General features: G+C 40.6%; 1 protein-coding gene across 1 annotated transcript in view; it reads right to left on the bottom strand.

Annotated features, from left to right (window-relative positions):
* SCN11A (sodium voltage-gated channel alpha subunit 11) overlaps positions 1 to 18,222 on the bottom strand; it is a 76,918-nt gene that overhangs the window by 26,531 nt on the left and 32,165 nt on the right. The window contains exons 12-18 of the mRNA XM_088798256.1: positions 16,017 to 16,146; positions 14,720 to 14,958; positions 13,453 to 13,623; positions 10,851 to 11,219; positions 8,282 to 8,695; positions 2,273 to 2,383; positions 1,488 to 1,602 (exon numbers count right to left, since the gene is read on the bottom strand). Of these exons, the coding sequence (XP_088654382.1) occupies positions 1,488 to 1,602; positions 2,273 to 2,383; positions 8,282 to 8,695; positions 10,851 to 11,219; positions 13,453 to 13,623; positions 14,720 to 14,958; positions 16,017 to 16,146 (1,549 nt within the window). The remainder of the gene's footprint in view (positions 1 to 1,487; positions 1,603 to 2,272; positions 2,384 to 8,281; positions 8,696 to 10,850; positions 11,220 to 13,452; positions 13,624 to 14,719; positions 14,959 to 16,016; positions 16,147 to 18,222) is intronic.

The following is an 18,222-nucleotide window of genomic DNA, read 5'->3' as shown; positions in this document are numbered from 1 at the left end:
CCTAAGGATTGCCCAGAATGAGGCAGGGATGGGTACAGGCTTTGTCAACCACCCAAACCATATGTGGAAGAATCTGATCAATTGTCAAGATGTTTATAAATAGCTGAGCATTTGGTCTCAACACACACACACACACACACACACACACACACACACACACACACATACACACACACCTTCAGCATGAATCACATCACCCCTTACACCTTGTCTCTTTCTCTCCTCCTCCAAATGTTGTGGATGCTTACTTCGTGATGATTACAACATTCCACTCCTTTTTCCATCATCTTCCAGGAGGCACTGTGAGCTGTCCTCACTCTGCTCCTGACCTTTCTTCATCTTTCAGAACGTCAATAAATTACTTTTCCTACAAGTCTGTGTTTCTTTTATTGCACTCCTCCCTTCTTCTAGAAACACTCCTTTCTTCTCCACCTCCACTGTTGACATCCTGTGCACACCTCAAGGACCAGTCCCAAGGGAAGTCAAGAGAATAGTAATCCATCCCTCGCCTGACCTCTGACCCCATGGGCAGCTTTAGGGCTGTCAAACAATGTGGAATGAGTTTAAAACCCATTCTTTTTGAGTCCAGTCTAGTCTCAAACTTACGGATAAATTTTTAGATTCATTTGTTAAGTTACTTATTTATGTATTTATCAACATTTGTTGAGCCTATAATCTGGGCCAGGTTCTATTCTCACATAAGAGATACAATATTGATTAAGTCAGTGACTTTGTTTTTAAGAACCTTGTGGGGGAGACAGACACATAAATTCCCCACAATGAATCCAGGAAATAATGAAGGCATGTAGGAAGGAACCACTATACCCACTCAAGGAATTAGGAAATGCTGTATTTATTGACTGCTTATTATGAGCCAGACGCTCTTCTAAGTGATTTACATTCATGCATGTCATACCCACACCAACTTTTTGCAGCAGGTACTATAATTATACCCATTTTATAAATGAGGCACAGAGAGGCTAAGGAAATTGAATAAGTTACGAGCTAGTAAATGGAAAGGCCAGAATCTGAGCTCAGGCAGCCTGGCTCCAGAGATGAAGCTCTTAACTGCAATGCTGTCCCGCTTCAAGAGAAACATATTGAGGGATGAGTTGAAGGCCTGTCAACCCCAAACTTATATTCAAGTTCTCTTGGTCTATGACCTCAAGTATATCCTGACAGTTGATATACTGCAGACTATACACAATGGCAGACATATTGGCCCAGTGGGCTTTCTAGGCAAGTTTCCTGGAGTTTCTACCCTGGTTGTTGGCCTGTGTAAGCTGAGCCTCCCTGATTCAAGAATAGCCTGAAATCCCCTTTGCTTGGACCTAATTATGGCCCCAGGAATCTATGGGTGAGCTCTCTTCCCTTTTGTCTCCAGCAGAAATAGAGAGAGGGCGTGAATCAAAGGCACAGATCTTCAAAGAATAACAGGATCCCATCCAAATACTCTGTGAACTGGATGCAGAAGTACTGCCACTTACATTTGGGCAAACATCTCTCTGGCTCCTTTTGGGTAACCATTTCAGGGACCCGCCTAAAGGGGTCTTGTAGATCGACGGTGCTGCATTCAGAGCACACACTGGTAGCATCAGACTTCTGCGCATCAGAACAAAGGAAGGAAAGAATCATTTACTGGCATTCTCGCTCACCGTGGTGGTGCCTACTACCTCATTCTATGACCTTTTAGGTATGGAACTAACTAGGCAAAAGCTTCTAGGTATGAGGGGCGGTCAAGAAAGTGTCCCTCTTGTTGGGTCATTTTCTAAATGCTCTGAGCAGCCCTGACTTCAGGAGAAAATTCTCTAAGGTCTCTCCCCTGGTGAAGACATAGTAGCTCAACATTTTCCTTCCTACGGATCCTATCCTTGATCAGCTGCTTCACCCCAAATACGGAAACCATGTGATGAGGAGAAGGCTACTTTAGTGAGACTGGAATTTTCAGCTATGTCAACTCCTGGAATAAGAAACCTACACCAGTGGTTCTCATTGGTTTTGTCCTCCTGGAGACATTCTAGCAACGTCTAGAGACATTTTTTATTTTCACAACTGGGGAATGCCACTGACATCTAGTAGGTAGAGGCCCAGGATGCTACTAAACATCCTACAATACACAGAATGGCCCACCACAACAAAAAATTATCCTGCCCCAAATGTCATAGTAGAGAAGTTGAATAACCCTGGCCTACACCTTTGCTATAGAGGTGATTCCAGAAGTTTTCTGCACACTAATCTTTATGTTTTTCTGAGAACATCCTGAGAAAATTACCTTTCGGGGATTCTGTACTGACAGATAAGCATCATCTTCAGGGAACACATCAATTTCCACACTTGGAACTCTTGGGCTTCTGGACTTGGCCTCCTGATGGAGCTCGTGGGCCTGACACAGAGAAGCACAGAGTAGAATGAATATTCCTCCTGAACATCTCTCTTGAGATGAAACACGTTTGAATTCTATTTGGTTTTCTGTTTGTCATGAAAATTGTGACATTATTCCTCTTTTCTTTTTACTTTTTAAAACTGCTTCTGGAACAACTCAACATAAAACAAATCTGGGTTACCTACAAATCTGGGAAACAGATAACAAAATTTATTCCGAAGTCGTATAATCAAAATAATATGGTTCTGGTACACAATTCACCAAATAATTCAGAGGTAGAGCTTACTGTGTCTTTTCATTTCAGTGGCTAAATAACAAATTATTTAATAAATGGTACTGGTATAATTATCTTTTCCTGAAAAATTAGCCCAACGCCAGAAAAATCATGAAAAAAAAAATCCACAGTTCTGGTATATAAATAGATGAGTAAATCCATTAGAAGAAAAATTTGGAAAATGCATATTTTTTTATCCTTTGTGGTATAAAGGGTTGACTTAGCAACATAGAAAAGGCATACAGAAAAACATGAAAATATATCACTACATAAAAATAAAAAATAATTATTTTCTGATGACCTGCAGGGATACCCAAGAAGGATGTGTGAAGTCACATTTTAGGTGAGGGTTTTCCAAAAAACTGTGTGAGGGTTTCTGACATTGTAAGGTCATGACTTAAAAACACTTCTCCCTTTTGAACACGTGCAATAACACAGATACACACACACACACACACACACACACACAACCAGATAAATATACCTATGGAGCAGACACAGAACAGAAATATAAATTAGTAACAATTTAAAGCACATAATAAGTAATGGTGACTAAAAGTGCCCCATGTGAGGAGGGGAACCACAACTATGTCCCAGGCTTAAAACTGTGGGCTGGGTTGAAATTCTTGCACTTAAGAAAGAAAGCCAAATTAAGCTGTGGCCAGTGCTTGGAATTACGATCATACAAAGTTGCATACCTAGAGAAGCAGGAGGAAAAACAGCCTCAGAAATCGGACCTGGACAAAGATACCCACTGGTTCAGTGACTGGATAGGCAATATGCCTAGTATCCTTATTCGAGAAGAATAATGGCAATATAAAACTTGGTTCCAAAATGTATGCCTTCGAAGAATCCACTGAAGACATGACAGAACTTAGACTGCAAAGAGAGTGGCAGATCTTCCCACCAAAGATTAATTTTCAAACTAACACTTCAAAATATGGGAGGAGACAAACATAAGTAGCCCCTCCAAAATTAAGTACCAGGAGGTGAATTTACTCAAGAAAAAAAGGAAAGTTATGTAATAACCCAAAAGTATCTTTAAAATTTATAAGTTTAGGACCTAATAAGAAATATATAGAGTTTCACTTCCTGGATGTCAGTGTAAGGAGCTCAGTGGACATGGTCCCCAGGAAAATCTGCATGAGTGGTAAAAATATATATATATATTTAAAAAATAATCATTTAAAGTCTCTGGAAATTGTCCTAAGGGCATACAACAAATGAAGAAACATTTATTTAAGATAATCTACAAAATTCAATAATAAAAACAGGAGTCCATGGCACTTGAATGACCTGCCCTCTCCCTCCCCAGCTCTCCACCCAGATCAGTTTGATGGAAGCTCCACTGCAGGTAGATGTGACCAAGAAGATGGGGCTCCCTCTACCTTCAGCTTCTGTTCAAGGGATATGTATTTCACCAGGAGGTGCAGGTCACCAGCTTTTTTTATCCCCTCCAACACTGAGTTCGAGGCCAAATTCCTGGTGAATGGAGCCAGGATGTTGGACTCCTGTTTTCAATCCAGCCTCTACTCATAGGACAGAGTCTCTATTCTAGGTTCAACAGCCTGAGAACAGAGTTCCTGATCATCTTCATTCGAGCTAGCTTTTAGGGCATAGGTTTCATACAGAAAGAGAGAAGCTGAGAAGATGAGAGACTACTGCCCATCCTAGTAGCTGGAGTAGTGGCTAAAAGATTTTGCCCAGAGAGGGAGGCAATCCATAAAAAACGAGAGCTCTAAAGCTCTCCATAAAAGAACTGACTTTATTTTAAACACAATGTGAAGAAGTTCAAGACTAAGGGTGCTCTTGAAAACAATGGAGATTTTGATGGTAAGTAAATAAGAAGAGACTGGTACCATCTCTTTATTAAAAGCAACAGACTAAACCATAGGTCAGCAAATTCACCACAGAGAACCATGGAAAGAGACAGCTAAGAAGAGTCTCCCCGGAGTCAGAACAAAACTCAAAGACTGGCCTTTAAGTACCCCTTCCTAAATTTAATTAGATCACACTATGGAGCAATTAATTCCACATGGTATTGTCAAAAACAATAGAGCAGTTAGTCAACTTCACTAGATATCAGGGAAATGGAAATCAAAACCACAATAAGATACCACCTCACACTTGTTAGAATGGCTATTATCAACAAGACAAGTAATAACAAGTGTTGGAGAGGTTGTGGAGAAAAAGGAACCCTCATACACTGCTGGAGGGAATGTAAATTGGTATAGACATTATGGAAAACAGTATAGAGATTCCTCAAAAAATTAAGCATAGAATTACCATATGACCCAGCAATCCCTCTTCTAGGTATATAACCCAAAAATTTGAAAACATTTATCTGTAAAGATATATGTACCCCTATGTTCATTGGGGTTGAGCATTATTCATGGTGGCTGAGACATGGAAACATCCAAAGTAGCCTTCATGATTTGATAAAGAAGATATGGTACATACTACATATAATGGAATGTTACTCAGCCATAAGAAAAGATGAAATACTGCCATTCGCGACAACATGAATGGATCTTGAGATTATCATGCTAAGTGAAGTAAGTCAGACAGAAAAAGTCAAGAACCATATGATTTCACTCACATATGGGATATAAAACTGAAAGCAACAAACAAACAAGACAAACAAAAACTCATAGACACAGACAAAAGTTTAGTGGTTACCAGAAAGGAAAGGGGCAGCAGGGGAGGCAGAAAAGGGTCAAATATATGGTAATGGAAGGAGATCTGACTTTGGGTGATGACAATGCAATATATAGATGATGGATTATAGAATTGTACACGTGAAACATATGTAATTTTATTAATGAATGTCACCCCAACAAATTAAATAAAAAATAAAATAAATAATTAATAATAATAAAAATAAATATAACAACTAAATAGAAGATCAGTGAGAAAATAGAAGACTTAAAACAACATTATAAATCAATTACACGTAACAAATGTCTATAAAACACTCAACCCCAAACAGCAGAATACATATTCTTCTCAAATGCATACAAAATACTTTCAGGATAGACAATATGCTAGGCCATAAAACAATGCTCAATAACTTTAAAAGCATTGAAATTGTACAGAGTATGTTCTCTGATTACAATGAAGTAAAATTAGAGATTAACAATAAAAAGACATTTGAAGAATTAACAAATATGTGGAAATTAAACAAGAAATTCTTACATAACCAAAAGTCAAAGAAATAAAAAAGTTAGAAAAGACTTTAAGATAAATGGAAATGAAAATATGCCAAAATTTGTTGGATACAGCTAAAGCAGTGCTTAGGGGTAAATTGATAGCTATAAGTACCTATAATTAAAAAAGGAAACATCTTAAATCAATAACCTAATTTTCCACCTTAAGGCACTAGAAAATGAAGACAAAACTAAACTGAAAGCAAGCAGAAAAGGATAGGTACTTAAGCAAAAATTAATAAAATAATAGATGAAATCAATAAAACCAAAAGTTGATTATTTTAAAAGATCAACAAAATTGACAAAACTTTAACAAGACTGATTAAGAGAAAATGAGACAAGATTCAAATTACTAAAATTAGGAGTGAAGGGGGGATGTTATAATATTATCAACCTTACAGAAATCAAAAGGATTTAAAGAAATGCTATGAATAATTGTATGTCAACAAATTAGATAACTTCAACAACAGACATATTTCGAGAAATACAAAATCTAACACAACAGACTCCAGAAGAACTAGAAAACCTTAATAGCCCTACAGCAGGTAAAGAGATTGAACTTAAAATTTAGAAATTTCCCACAGAGCCTTCTAGTCTCTAGTCTGACAGGTAAGAAGCATAGAGGTCTCCACTCGATCCTAACAAGTAAAAAGTTGGACAAACTGGAAAATCAAACAACTCTTCTTAGATCCATAAGAAAAGTGAGGTCCAGGGCAAACTGCTGCCTCCCCCCCCCCCCCAAACTGAGAGATAGGCAAATCCAAAGAATCACAAGTTACTGGAGCAGAAACCTCCATAGGCACCGGTGCCAGGGTAAGGAAACTTGAACTATAATTGACAAATTGCTGGAGGCTGAGTATGGACAACCCTAAGAGATAAAAGCTCCATGGGACCCAGTTTTCAGAGGGTCCCAACATGTATATGAGTTTTACTTCTTGGAGCTCTACTAGGTTCTCAAATGAGTATCGGAGAAAAACCCCCTCATGCTTCTGGCAGGGGGAAGGGAAAAGAAATCATTTTGAAATACATGAGAGCATTCTATTCTGCTTAACAAGACTTGCCTTCAAGAGAAATGAGTTAACCAGAGCCTAACTTGCTGGGGTTTTATCAGGGTCTAACTGACCCGGGGGAAGGGAAATATCCAATTCCAGCCAGATCTAGATTTCCACATGGAAGGAGGGAAATACCCAACTCCAGCTCACTGTAGCCATTCTGTGCCACCTAAGGGGCAGGGGTACTGAGAAGCACTGTGAAGTTCGGAGTCCAGAGGCACTGGCTCATGAAAAGACAGAGACCTAATCATAGAGGAAGGAGAGGGAGAGAATTCAGCTGCATCCAACAATTTTGGCATATTATATTTTCATTTCCATTTATCGTAAAGTCTTTTAAATAGTTTTGTGATTTCTTCTTTAACTTGGTTATTTAAGAATGTTTTGTTTAATTTCCACATATTTGTGAATTCTTCCCTCTCTCCTTCCATCTCCCATAAAACTCTTCCATTCCCCCTCCCCTACCTCACATTACTAAATGCCAATTTACAGCAGTTCCATCTACCCAGTACATCATATGCAACTGTAAAGAAAAAATTACAGGGAATACTAAAAGGCAAAAGATACAGTTTGAAGAGACAGAGTAAGCATCAGAACCAGACTCAATATGGCAAAAATACTGAAATTATCAGACCAGGAATTTCAAACACTATGATTAAAATGCTAAGGGTTCTAATAGATAAAGTAGACAGCATGCAAGAACACACAGGCAATTTAAGCAGAGAGATGGAAAAGCTTAAGAGAATAAAAAAGAAAGGCTAAAGATAAAAACAACAACATTGTAATAGAAATGAAGAATGCCATTGATGGGCTTATTAATACACTGAACAGAGCTGAGGAAAGGCTCTCTGAGCTTGAGGATATCTCAATAAAAACTTCCAAAACTGAAAAGCAAAGAGAAAAAATGTGGGGGAAGAAAACGCAGAACAGAAAACCCAAGACCTATAGGCAACTACAAAGGTGCAACATACGTGTAACAGGAATTGACAGCCCTCATTTCCCACCACTTCTTACCCATGAGCCCCCCAACTGATCCCTGCAGAGATTGAGCTTGTTCCCACCACTGTCTCTTTTTGTGTGCTATTTGCTGCATTTTCCTCACTCCCTTTCATCCAATCCAAATTATTTCAGGGCTTAACCAAAGGCACTTGATTCCCCTGTTGCCGCAGACCACTCCGGTCTTGCTTCCCTCTGAACTCCTCTGACACCTCCCAGCTATGCCACATGTGCAAGACCACGGTTAGAACAGCCCGGGGCTGTGCATGTGGGTATTGAGGGGCCACCACATTTTATACCCTTGTTATCCCTGCATAGTGCAAACCATACCCTGGGGCAACTCTAGCTCTGCACAAACTCTGAACCTTCGTACCTGTTTTCCAGCCTTAGGTTGTGCATTATCTTCATCAAAAAAGTCAGTATCTTCTTCCTCTGCAAGTGGGGCCAACCACGTCCTATCCAGCCCAATATCTAAGTTATTTGGTGCAGAAGTTAGTATACGGAACTCCTCCCAGGTCTCTGGGCCTTTTTTCATCTCTGTGACCAGGGGAATGACGTCTTTGTTCTCTGCAGAAGAGCCTCCTGTCACCTCTTGTTGCTTTGGTAAGTTCTGCCTACTGCACCACTTGCGACAAAAGTGCCCAAGAGTGCATATCACAAAATGAAAAGCATGGCGGAACCGGTCCAGGGCTAACTGGACTTTGGTTTTCCTGACCTGTCCACCGTTTCCATCTCTCTCTTCTTTGCTGAAGGAATTGAGCAGCAAGGCAATGAATAGGTTGAGTACCTGGGGAAGGGCGCGAGGAGAATGGGAAATTTAGCAAAGGAAAGGATACAGTAGATTTCTGGAGCAACTTCTCCCCAAGACCCAAATCCAAGTCAAACAAGAATTCTATGTCCTTCTACCTCCCAAAAAAGTTCGTATGTAATATAAATAAAAGGAGAGAAGATTGAGGAGTAACAGAGATAGCAAGGTAAGACAAAAAAAATTGAAGTTAAAGGGTACAAACAGACAAATCCAGTTTATCTGCATATAAGCAACATGTAGTGGAGACTCTGGCCAGGGTAAGCAGAATGGTGTAACTATGTGGCAACATCAAAAGTATGTATTCCTCAGGAATCAGCCAGACTCATGAGCTTGGATTTTTGTTGGAATTGCCCACAGGGATATGCGTCTGATGTCTAAGACTACTGTGGGGTCTCTCCTGTTCCCATAATTTGAGAGATGGTGTATTTTGTGCAGGCTGTTTAGGTCCCACTGCCCAAACTGCAGTGAGTGATTGGGGCTGAGCCAGAGGGGTTTGAATCAAATTTCCAACTCTTCTGTTGAAGCACATATCACTTTATTTATTTATTTTTTTTGGAGTGAGAGTGTTGTTTATTATTGTTTGTGCAAACTTGGTAAAATGAACAAGAAAACCTCTCTATCCTATTTTTATGATGATCGAAACAATTTAACTCTAATTTTTTTAAAAAAATCGTATGTCTAGGAATCACATGTTAAAAGTGAGTTTAGTGGGGAAAAAATGTGTTGTTTGGAAGGTTCAAACATTAGTCCTTCACTTAGGTTAAAAATAGACTAATGAGCTACATGGAGAATAGTTTTTTGTTTTTTTTAGATATAATTTTATTAGTTTCAGGTGCACAAGACAAAGCAAAACTTAGACGTTTATCATTTATATCCCTCACACTGTATGAATCCCCCTCCCCCCACCCACTATCCCTCTGACATCACACACAGCCATTACATTTCCACTGTCTCTATTCCTAATGCTGTACTCCGCTTCCTGTAACCATATCATATCACTTTAAATTCAATGGCTTCCTAGTTAGGATTTTTGCCTACACTTACATATCCCTAATTCATCATCTTTACCTCTTCAAACCTCTGCTTGTGACTCTCACCAGCTCAAACATGTAAAGCCTTTGGGGAGAAGTGTCTTGTGGGTGTGTATGGGTGGAGTTGCTCTTCTTCAAGAAGATGAGATTCGCCAAGTCTGGATCTTTGCTCAAGCTCGCCTCTATCTGCTAAGTCCTCCTTGCCTCTTAAGTGTCATTGTCAAGTACTGTATCTTACACAAATCCTTTCTTAATGCTCCCTTCCCACTCCCGTTGATGATATCTTCTGAACTTTTGTATCATTTCTTGTCTATCTATCCCACTTATTAGGTACTTAGGATAAAACTACTGTGTGCGGATACCTAAGTAGATTTGCACCACAGCCCCAACTCGATTCTGAAGAATCTTGTGCTCAGGTGTCCTTGTTTGTCTCCTGTCTCTTCATACCCTCACAGGTGTACACCTAAACATCTGTCTCCAGCTGCAAGTAACAGGCTCAAGGCAGCTCACATAGTAAGAAAATGTAATGTAACCAGAAGTTTGAAAATAAAACAGGGAGCTAGTTATGACATAAACATAGGTTTGTTTCACCTTTTCACTCTACCTTCCTCTGTTCTGGCTTTGTCTTAGACTGGTTCTTATATTTGCATCATGTTTGCAGTTTTACCAGGAGTCACAGTCATAAAACAGCCAGGAGCAAGTAAAAGGACCAATTTTTCCCCTCATGCCTTCTTTTTTTTCTTTCTTTAGAATAAGAAGCCTTCCTCAGTGGATATCCCTTTACATCTTATTGACCAAATTAACTAACACACCCCTACCTCAGCCAATCACTGGCAAAGAGAATATGATTATCTTAGAATAATTACCTGGAGTAGAATAGCTATTGGGGCATCAGTCAACATGAGCACTATGTGACAGAAAGGTTTTGTTTCATGCTTATCATACTTTCCTCAAACCACATTCAAATACAAATTATTAATATTATATTAATATTATATTAAACTATATGTACCATAAGAATTTCACTAGTGAAGTGCTGCAAAAGAAGTTAATACATTTGTTCAGTCCATGTATTTTGTTTTAAAAAAATCTACGACACTCACCACAAGTTTTCCTATCACCATGATCAACAAAAAGACAACAATGCACAGTGGAATTTCAGCTGCTTGCATACATTCCCACATGTTTTCGATCCATTCCCCACAGAGGATGCGGAATACCACCAGAAAGGAGTGGTAGAAATCCCCCATGTGCCAGCGTCGTAAACATGGGAGGGCAGGGTCACAGGAATTTGTATTAGTCATTGTAGAATTGAATTTAGAGCCAAACAGCTGCATGCCAACTACAGAGAAAATAAAGACCACAATGGCTAGAACCACGGTCAGGTTTCCAAGGGCTCCCACGGAGTGGCCAATTATCTTAATCAGTGTGTTTAAAGTTGGCCAAGATTTGGCTAACTTGAAGACCCTCAGCTGTAGAAACAGACAATGAACAAAAATGGAAGAAAAGCCAGTTAAGGACAAGTTCTATCCGTTAAGCTATAAAACAAATGACATGTTCCCAAGTCACAGCATTTATGACTTTCAAAAATCTTTACAAAGCCAAATCCATCCTAAACATAGCCACCAGCTCCATGTCCCAATCTACCGTGTTTCCCAGAAAATAAGACCGGGTCTTATATTAATTTTTGCTCCAAAAGAAGCATTAGGGTGTATTTTCAGGGGATGTCTTATTTTTTCATGTACAACAATATACATTTATTCAAATACAGTCATGTCATCTTCTTCTGGAACATCGTCATAACGTACTAAATGCGTCTGTCTGGCTAACGATCTTAACCTGGGCTTATTTTGGGGGTAGGTCTTATTTTCCAGGAAAACCGTAATACTTACTTGTGTCTATTTTTTGTTTTTTAAGTGGAAATATTTTGTTCTAATTATTTTTAAATGATAAAGACTATGGGATTATGAAGATGGAATTGAGCATACATATTTATCATATAAAATATACAGCAGGGGTCAAAAACTCAGGCCTAGGGGCCAAATCCATCCCATGCCTGTTTTTGTACGGCCTGCGAGGTAAGAATGTTTTTCACATTTTTAAATGGTTGCAAAATCATCAAGAGAAAGATATTTTATTACACATGAAAATCATATGAAGTTCAAATTTCCACATTCATAAATTTTTACTGGAACACAGCCACACCCATTCTCAAATGTCTACGGCTACATTTGTGCTACAATGACAAAGCTGAATGGTTTTGACAGAGACCATATGATCTGTAGGGCTGAAAATATTTACCCGCTGACCTTTTACAGAAATAGTTCACTAACTCCTGCATTATGTAACTTAGGTAAGAAGTTTGAATCTAAACTTTATGACCACGATGAGTGTCAGATGATGTTTTGTACCCAGAGGTGAAAAAGCAATCGGCTATTCAGGAGACACACACTTTTTTCCAAAGAGAAATTTTCTCATGAAAACTTACAGACATTTCAAGAGACAATAACCTTAGAGAAAATATAGCAACAAGTTTCATAGGTTATTTCTTATATTAACTTTCAATGCAAACCAATGGTTTAACTCCAAAGTACCATCCTGTTAAGTATCAACTATTTGGGGATGGAAATACTGCATGTAAATAAGTCTTTTGTCCCAAGAGAAGGACCACCACTGTCTATTTAGAGTGGAGCTGGAAGAAATTGCGAGTCTGTCTCCTATGTAGACAATGCCACAGAATTCCTCGCTTCAGCACGTGGCTATAATAAGCCCAAACAGCAATAAAATGAATGTAATTTTGCTCACTTGAGCACCAGTATAACTTTAGGAGAGCAGCCTAATAATGCCTGACTTTGAGTGGTATGCGCTCCTAACACATCCCAAGTGTCAAATGCACACTTAGGTAACTGAATCAAATGTCTTACTCTATAGGCTTAGAAATCCTATCCATGCCAAATTAATTTTTGAAAGAGGACAAAAGGCCACTTTTTGTGGTTTTCCAATTCCCCTCTCAGATGTGATTTGTCTATAGCTTTCTATTCCTATCTCTTGTGGGCTCGGTCGCATTCGACTTTGCCTCATGGTCATTTCTGGGCCTGTCTGGAGTCATCCCTGGACGACAGACTTCTTGAACACAGTGCTCTCCTCATCTCTGAGCTTCCCCTGTGTCAGCTTATAGCAGGTACTCTGCAAAGGTTGCCAGAATGCCTCCATGGTTACTGATGGAAGGCGAAGACTACAGAACAGAAACGTGGCACTGGCAGCAATGAGGACGGACTTGTGAGACAGCATCTGCCAGTAGCATCTGTCCCCTCCTGGGCTCTGTAGTCTAAGCCCCCTTGGTAAGCTCAGGGGTGAGGGTGCCTGGCTCAAAGCTCTATAGGGGAAGAAATCATTGGAGCAGTTGTACACAAAGGAAGGAGCAGCGTCCTGACAACGTAAGACACAATTTTACATCTGGTTGCGTAAAGGGTCATCGTGGCGGGGTGGGGGTTGGGGAGGGAGTAGGGGTTCTGCTAAGAGAAGACCCCTCTGGGCCTCCCAAGGGTATTAAAGACCTGGATGGGAGGAGGCATGCAGTTTTGGTTCTCAGGTTAAGGTAAAATGAGTTAAAGTTTAATCCAAAATAGCCACTGAACTCACTCGAGACTCTTTTCAATCCTGGCTGCTAAGTCATTCAGGAAAATAAGAAAGTAAGTGCCTTACCACTCTTAGGGAACGGAAAACTGTCACACTTTTGTTGCTCAGCAGCACATCTATAATACTGAGAAGAGCAACAATGCTATCAAAAATGTTCCAGCCTCGGCGAAAGTAGTAGTAGGGATCGAGCGCAATGATTTTTAGGCACATTTCTGCCATAAAAACGCTAGTGAAAACCTACAGTGAGACAAAGAAAAATGAGAAAAGGAAGGCACCTCTTTTTGGACATACACTTTTAAGAATGGTCCTAGGGAATTACAGAGGTTACAAAGAAATAAAATATACTCTCATGGCTGCACAATAACCCTAAAATCCACATAAAATAAAAAATCCATCCATCCACCCATATGTACCTACTGCCTGGAAATAATCTGCAATGCTAAAAATGATCATCTTTGCTAGTAGGACCATGGGAAATGAGTTTCTTCTTTGTATTTTCCCTTATTTTTAAACTTCAAAAAAGCATGTTATGCTTTTTAAATTGGAAACATAAAATAAAGCTTTATGAAGAAAGGGTTAGACATTCCAATAAGATTTGTAGTCCATTAACTCATTAGCTTATTAGGGTAGAACACGCAGTGGGTAATTATTTGTTATTTCTGATATTTGGGAGACTAATTTTCCCTTGGGGAAAAAAATGCCTTCTGCAGGAACTACGCATTAAAGTGAACAGTTCTTGAAAAGTCTACTCTTCTAGCTTAGTTTGCCCAATTTAACTGGGACTAGATTCATCCAATAAGAAACAAATTGAAGCAGGCTCAAATCTGGAACCCTATCCCTGCCCGCCTCTACCAGCTCCAGACACCCCCTTTGAGGAAAGTGAACCTCCCACAGGTGCCAGGCCTTGACTCGTCTTTCCAGGAGAATAATACCTAGTAACGACAGCCACATTACTTTGTGACAAATGATGTCATCAGGATCACCAGGGATCGTGGCACTCGTTACCACGGGCCTCTGGATAGAGTTAATGTTTTCTTAATTATCCCAAATAGCTGACCCTTTAAGATGTCTGGCTTCTGGCTTACCACTGGATGACACGTTAATCATCTACTGGAAGACTAGAAAGACAGCTTAACAGCCTAGACGGGCTGACACGGGGCCCATGGAAAATTACTAGGTAAAAGCAAAACCCTAACCATCATCTTTTCCCTCTACTCCACTTAAGGGGACCAAAGACCTGGTTAGGTTGGGCCACTCACGAAATGTTTCGGCTTTGAAAGAGTTAAATTCAAAGTTTGAAATATATTTTATATTTTAAAAAGCCTAAAGTTACCAAATTTCCTATAGACAACATTTGCTTGAAACTTGTGTCCATTTTGTGATGCTCCAAGGCCAAGAAGACAGTATTGATTATGATGCAGATGGTGATGGCCAGCTCAGTAAAGGGGTCGGTCATCACGGTTCTCAGGACCTTCTTAAAGCATAGCCATCGGGGACTACAGTCCCACACGAGGTATTTGGATGCCAGGTTTCCCCCACATGAGAGGCAAGGCTCCTGGGATTTTTCTTGTTCTGGAGGAGAACGAAAGAGCAGTTGAGGAGTTATCTCTGAACCAGTCTGACCTCTCTCTGCCTGAATGCATTCCTTCCTCCCTCTTCCCCAGGGTCTCTTAAGATACAACATATCAGTCAAGAAGGGCACTGACTGGTGTAGCCAGAAAGGTTTCCCACATACAACTTTCATGTGCTAATAGTCAAGCACATGGAGACTTTATGCTTGCATTGAGCATCTGGGAACTGGCTGCACAGTTAGAGCTATAGGTGGGTAAGTAAATGTTCTCTCTCTTTCCCATGTGAATCCATGAGGGAGATAGACACAAGCCCAAATTATGCTCACTCAAGGCAGACGATGCTGACAGCTCTAAGCGGCCCTGGGAGCCATCAGGGCTCAGGGGAAGGAGATATATTCAGGCAGGGGCATCTACATGCACTGAAACAAACAGCATTCTGTCAGCTGGTTGAGTTCAGGCCATAAAGCAGCTACACTTCTGACTTCCATGGCACCATTTCAGGGACTCATGCTGTCCAAATGAGGTGATGCAATAGGCTCGAAAGTGCTAAGCAACCCATCTGACCCCATCCTTACAGGGACTTGAGTCCTGCCCTTGAACAGCACCCCTCCACCCGCCCCCTTTAGTTGGATCCCTGTTACCAACTGTTTATCAGGTCCAGATGGAGCCAGACTGTCTACACAGGTCTTCTACTGTCTATTCCAGATTCCTAAGTCTAACTTCAATGACAACTGCTACCTACTGAAAACTTCTGTCTTCCTTTTCTGACTCTCATTTTCACTGAGCTCTCCTATGACTGCCTGCCTAGTCATGAGGTTCTGTCTGCACTCTTGGTCCCAAGACTAGCCAGTTCCCATACAACCCAAGTGCCAGCTCTGGGTGGGCCTACGGAAGACCCACTTCTTCCAAACCACTTTGTTCCATGTTCCAAAAAGGCACCGAAAAGTACTCTTTGTAAGAAGTACAGTGGGTTGCAGGGGTTTCTGTGGGGCTGAAGAGAGGGAGACTGGAAGGACATCATTGAAGTAGACTCTCCATGGGCTGGGAGGCAGAACTTACCCTGCATAGTGATGGTCAGGATGCTGACAGCACTCAGCGCCCTCTGCCTTTGGAAGGGGTCGCTATGCTCTTCACGGAGGTCAACTGACAGGTTCTGGGACAGCCGTTTGGTTTGCTCTAGGAGGCGTGGCTATGAAAGAAAACATGGTGGACCTTCTAAGGGAAGGAGCTCATTCTCCTCAAATCTTCACAAACTACTTTGTTTCGATGCCACATGCAGCACAGATGTTCAATATCTTGTGTAGGTTGAGTCATTTCAACATCATGGCATGACAAATTTTCTGTTTTCTTAGTTCATATTTAATAAATACAAGAAGTATGGGTTGGCCATTCATATTTCTTATGTATGCACATTTCTAGAGTCCTTCCTACATAATTTTTTTTTCTCTGTGATTGATTCATTATCAACAAAGAGAGAACAAAATTTTACAAAAACTCCTGAGCAAAGGTTCAGGGTATGAAAGCAATAAAAAATCTAATTTGGAAACAATGTTTGTGAAAGGCGGAAGTGGGAGATAAATTTAGAAAGATGGATTGGGGCCAGAAAGTGAAGTGTCTTGAACAGCTAGCTGCCTAAATAGATTTTGAAACAGTAACTGAAAAGAACAGCCAAAATAAATATTACAAAGTCTACTACGTACTAAACCTCAAACACTCTCTCAGGCTGTTCCTAAGAACTTATTGACTCTACCTTACGTACAATTCTGAATTCTCTGGAGATTAAAGGACATAAACCTTCAGCTATCTGGGAAACTCAAGCATCCAACATGAGCTATTTTACAAAAGTTCTGACCAACCAGGGCCCCAGAGGGAAATATCCTTTTGTGATAAGCTATTTTAAAGGCAGTGTGTGATCTTTCTATAACTATTTCTATTCTACTTAAAGGGAAAAGACACTTTATACTAGGTATGTCTGTGTCTTTGTGGAACAAGGAGAAATTTCCAAAATGTTAAAAATATGTATATATTTGCAGTCTCCTCAATGGACTGCTATGGTCTGACAGCAAAGAAGGCTCTAGAGCACCAGATGTTTCCATCACTGCAGCAGAGAATTGCTAACAGTGGGATGTGAAGTCCATCCATCTACATCTGCAAAGGTCCCTCAATTCCCTTTCCCCACCCCATTCTCAGGTAGGCATACCCGCTACATCTACCTCCTACATCAGGAAAGTGGCTCTAGCCATTACTCCTGGCCTCTGTCTTCAACGTTTTTCCTTCTTCTGACTTCTTTCTCCACAATTAAACATGTTTAAACATCTCCCACCGTAATGATAAGAAGAGCTTTTTTTCCTCCTACTGAGCATCTCACCCCACCCCCCATATCTCCATGTCTGCATAGCTTCATTTCTGCATGCCAACTGGCTACTTGATATTCCTGCTTAGATGCCCATAGGTACCTCAAAACTGGCATGTCTAAAACTGAACTTGCCATCTTCCCCGTCCCCAGAACAGCTGCTCCTGTCTCAGTAAATTACCCTTTATAAAGTCAGCCACCCAAGCTACCAACTGGGCATCATCCCCACCCTCTACATTTAGTCAATTGCCAAATTTTATCCACTGTAGATCACTGTAAGCTGTTAACCTCCCTTTAACCTCCCTGCCCCAGCCATAGTGAAAGCCATTGTCATCTCTTACTTAGGTTACTGCAACAACTTCCTGATTGGTTGACTCCAGTCTTGCCCTCCTCCAATCCTCTCTCTTCAATACACCAGGATTTAAAAACATGTAAATCTGGTCATATCACCCTTTATCTTAAAACTTTTCAATGATGCTTAACCCCTTGCTCTCAAAAGGTGAATTCCTTAGCTTGGTTTCAAGACTTTTTGTGATGGCCCCATCTTACCACTATAGCTTCTTGTTACCCCTCCAACTTCCTCTCTCTCTCTCTCTCTCTCTCTCTCTCTCTCTCTCTCTCTCTCTCTCTCTCTCTCTCTCTCCCCCCCCCCCCCAGGGTCATATTCTCCTTCTCTCCTTTGCTTCCAGGCCTTTGCCTTCACATGGTGTTCTCTCTAGCTGTCGTGCTCCCTTCTTTCTTTTGCCTATGAATTCATCCTTTAACCTTAGAACTGCTTCCCCTGGGAACTCTATTCTAATCTACGGCTCTCCCTGCAAACCCCACCAAATCTGGTTGGTTGTCTGAAGTGGACGCTGTTGTTGGCCCCATTCTATGTCCTTGGGTTTTACCCGAGGGTTTTCTCTGGTGACC

Source organism: Rhinolophus sinicus, chromosome 5 (assembly GCF_057876585.1).
Source record: "Rhinolophus sinicus isolate RSI-liver-muscle chromosome 5, RSI-T2T, whole genome shotgun sequence".
Classification (NCBI taxonomy): domain Eukaryota; kingdom Metazoa; phylum Chordata; class Mammalia; order Chiroptera; family Rhinolophidae; genus Rhinolophus; species Rhinolophus sinicus.
Note: the sequence above shows the minus strand (reverse complement) of the source record. Positions and strands in the feature narration are given on the sequence as shown.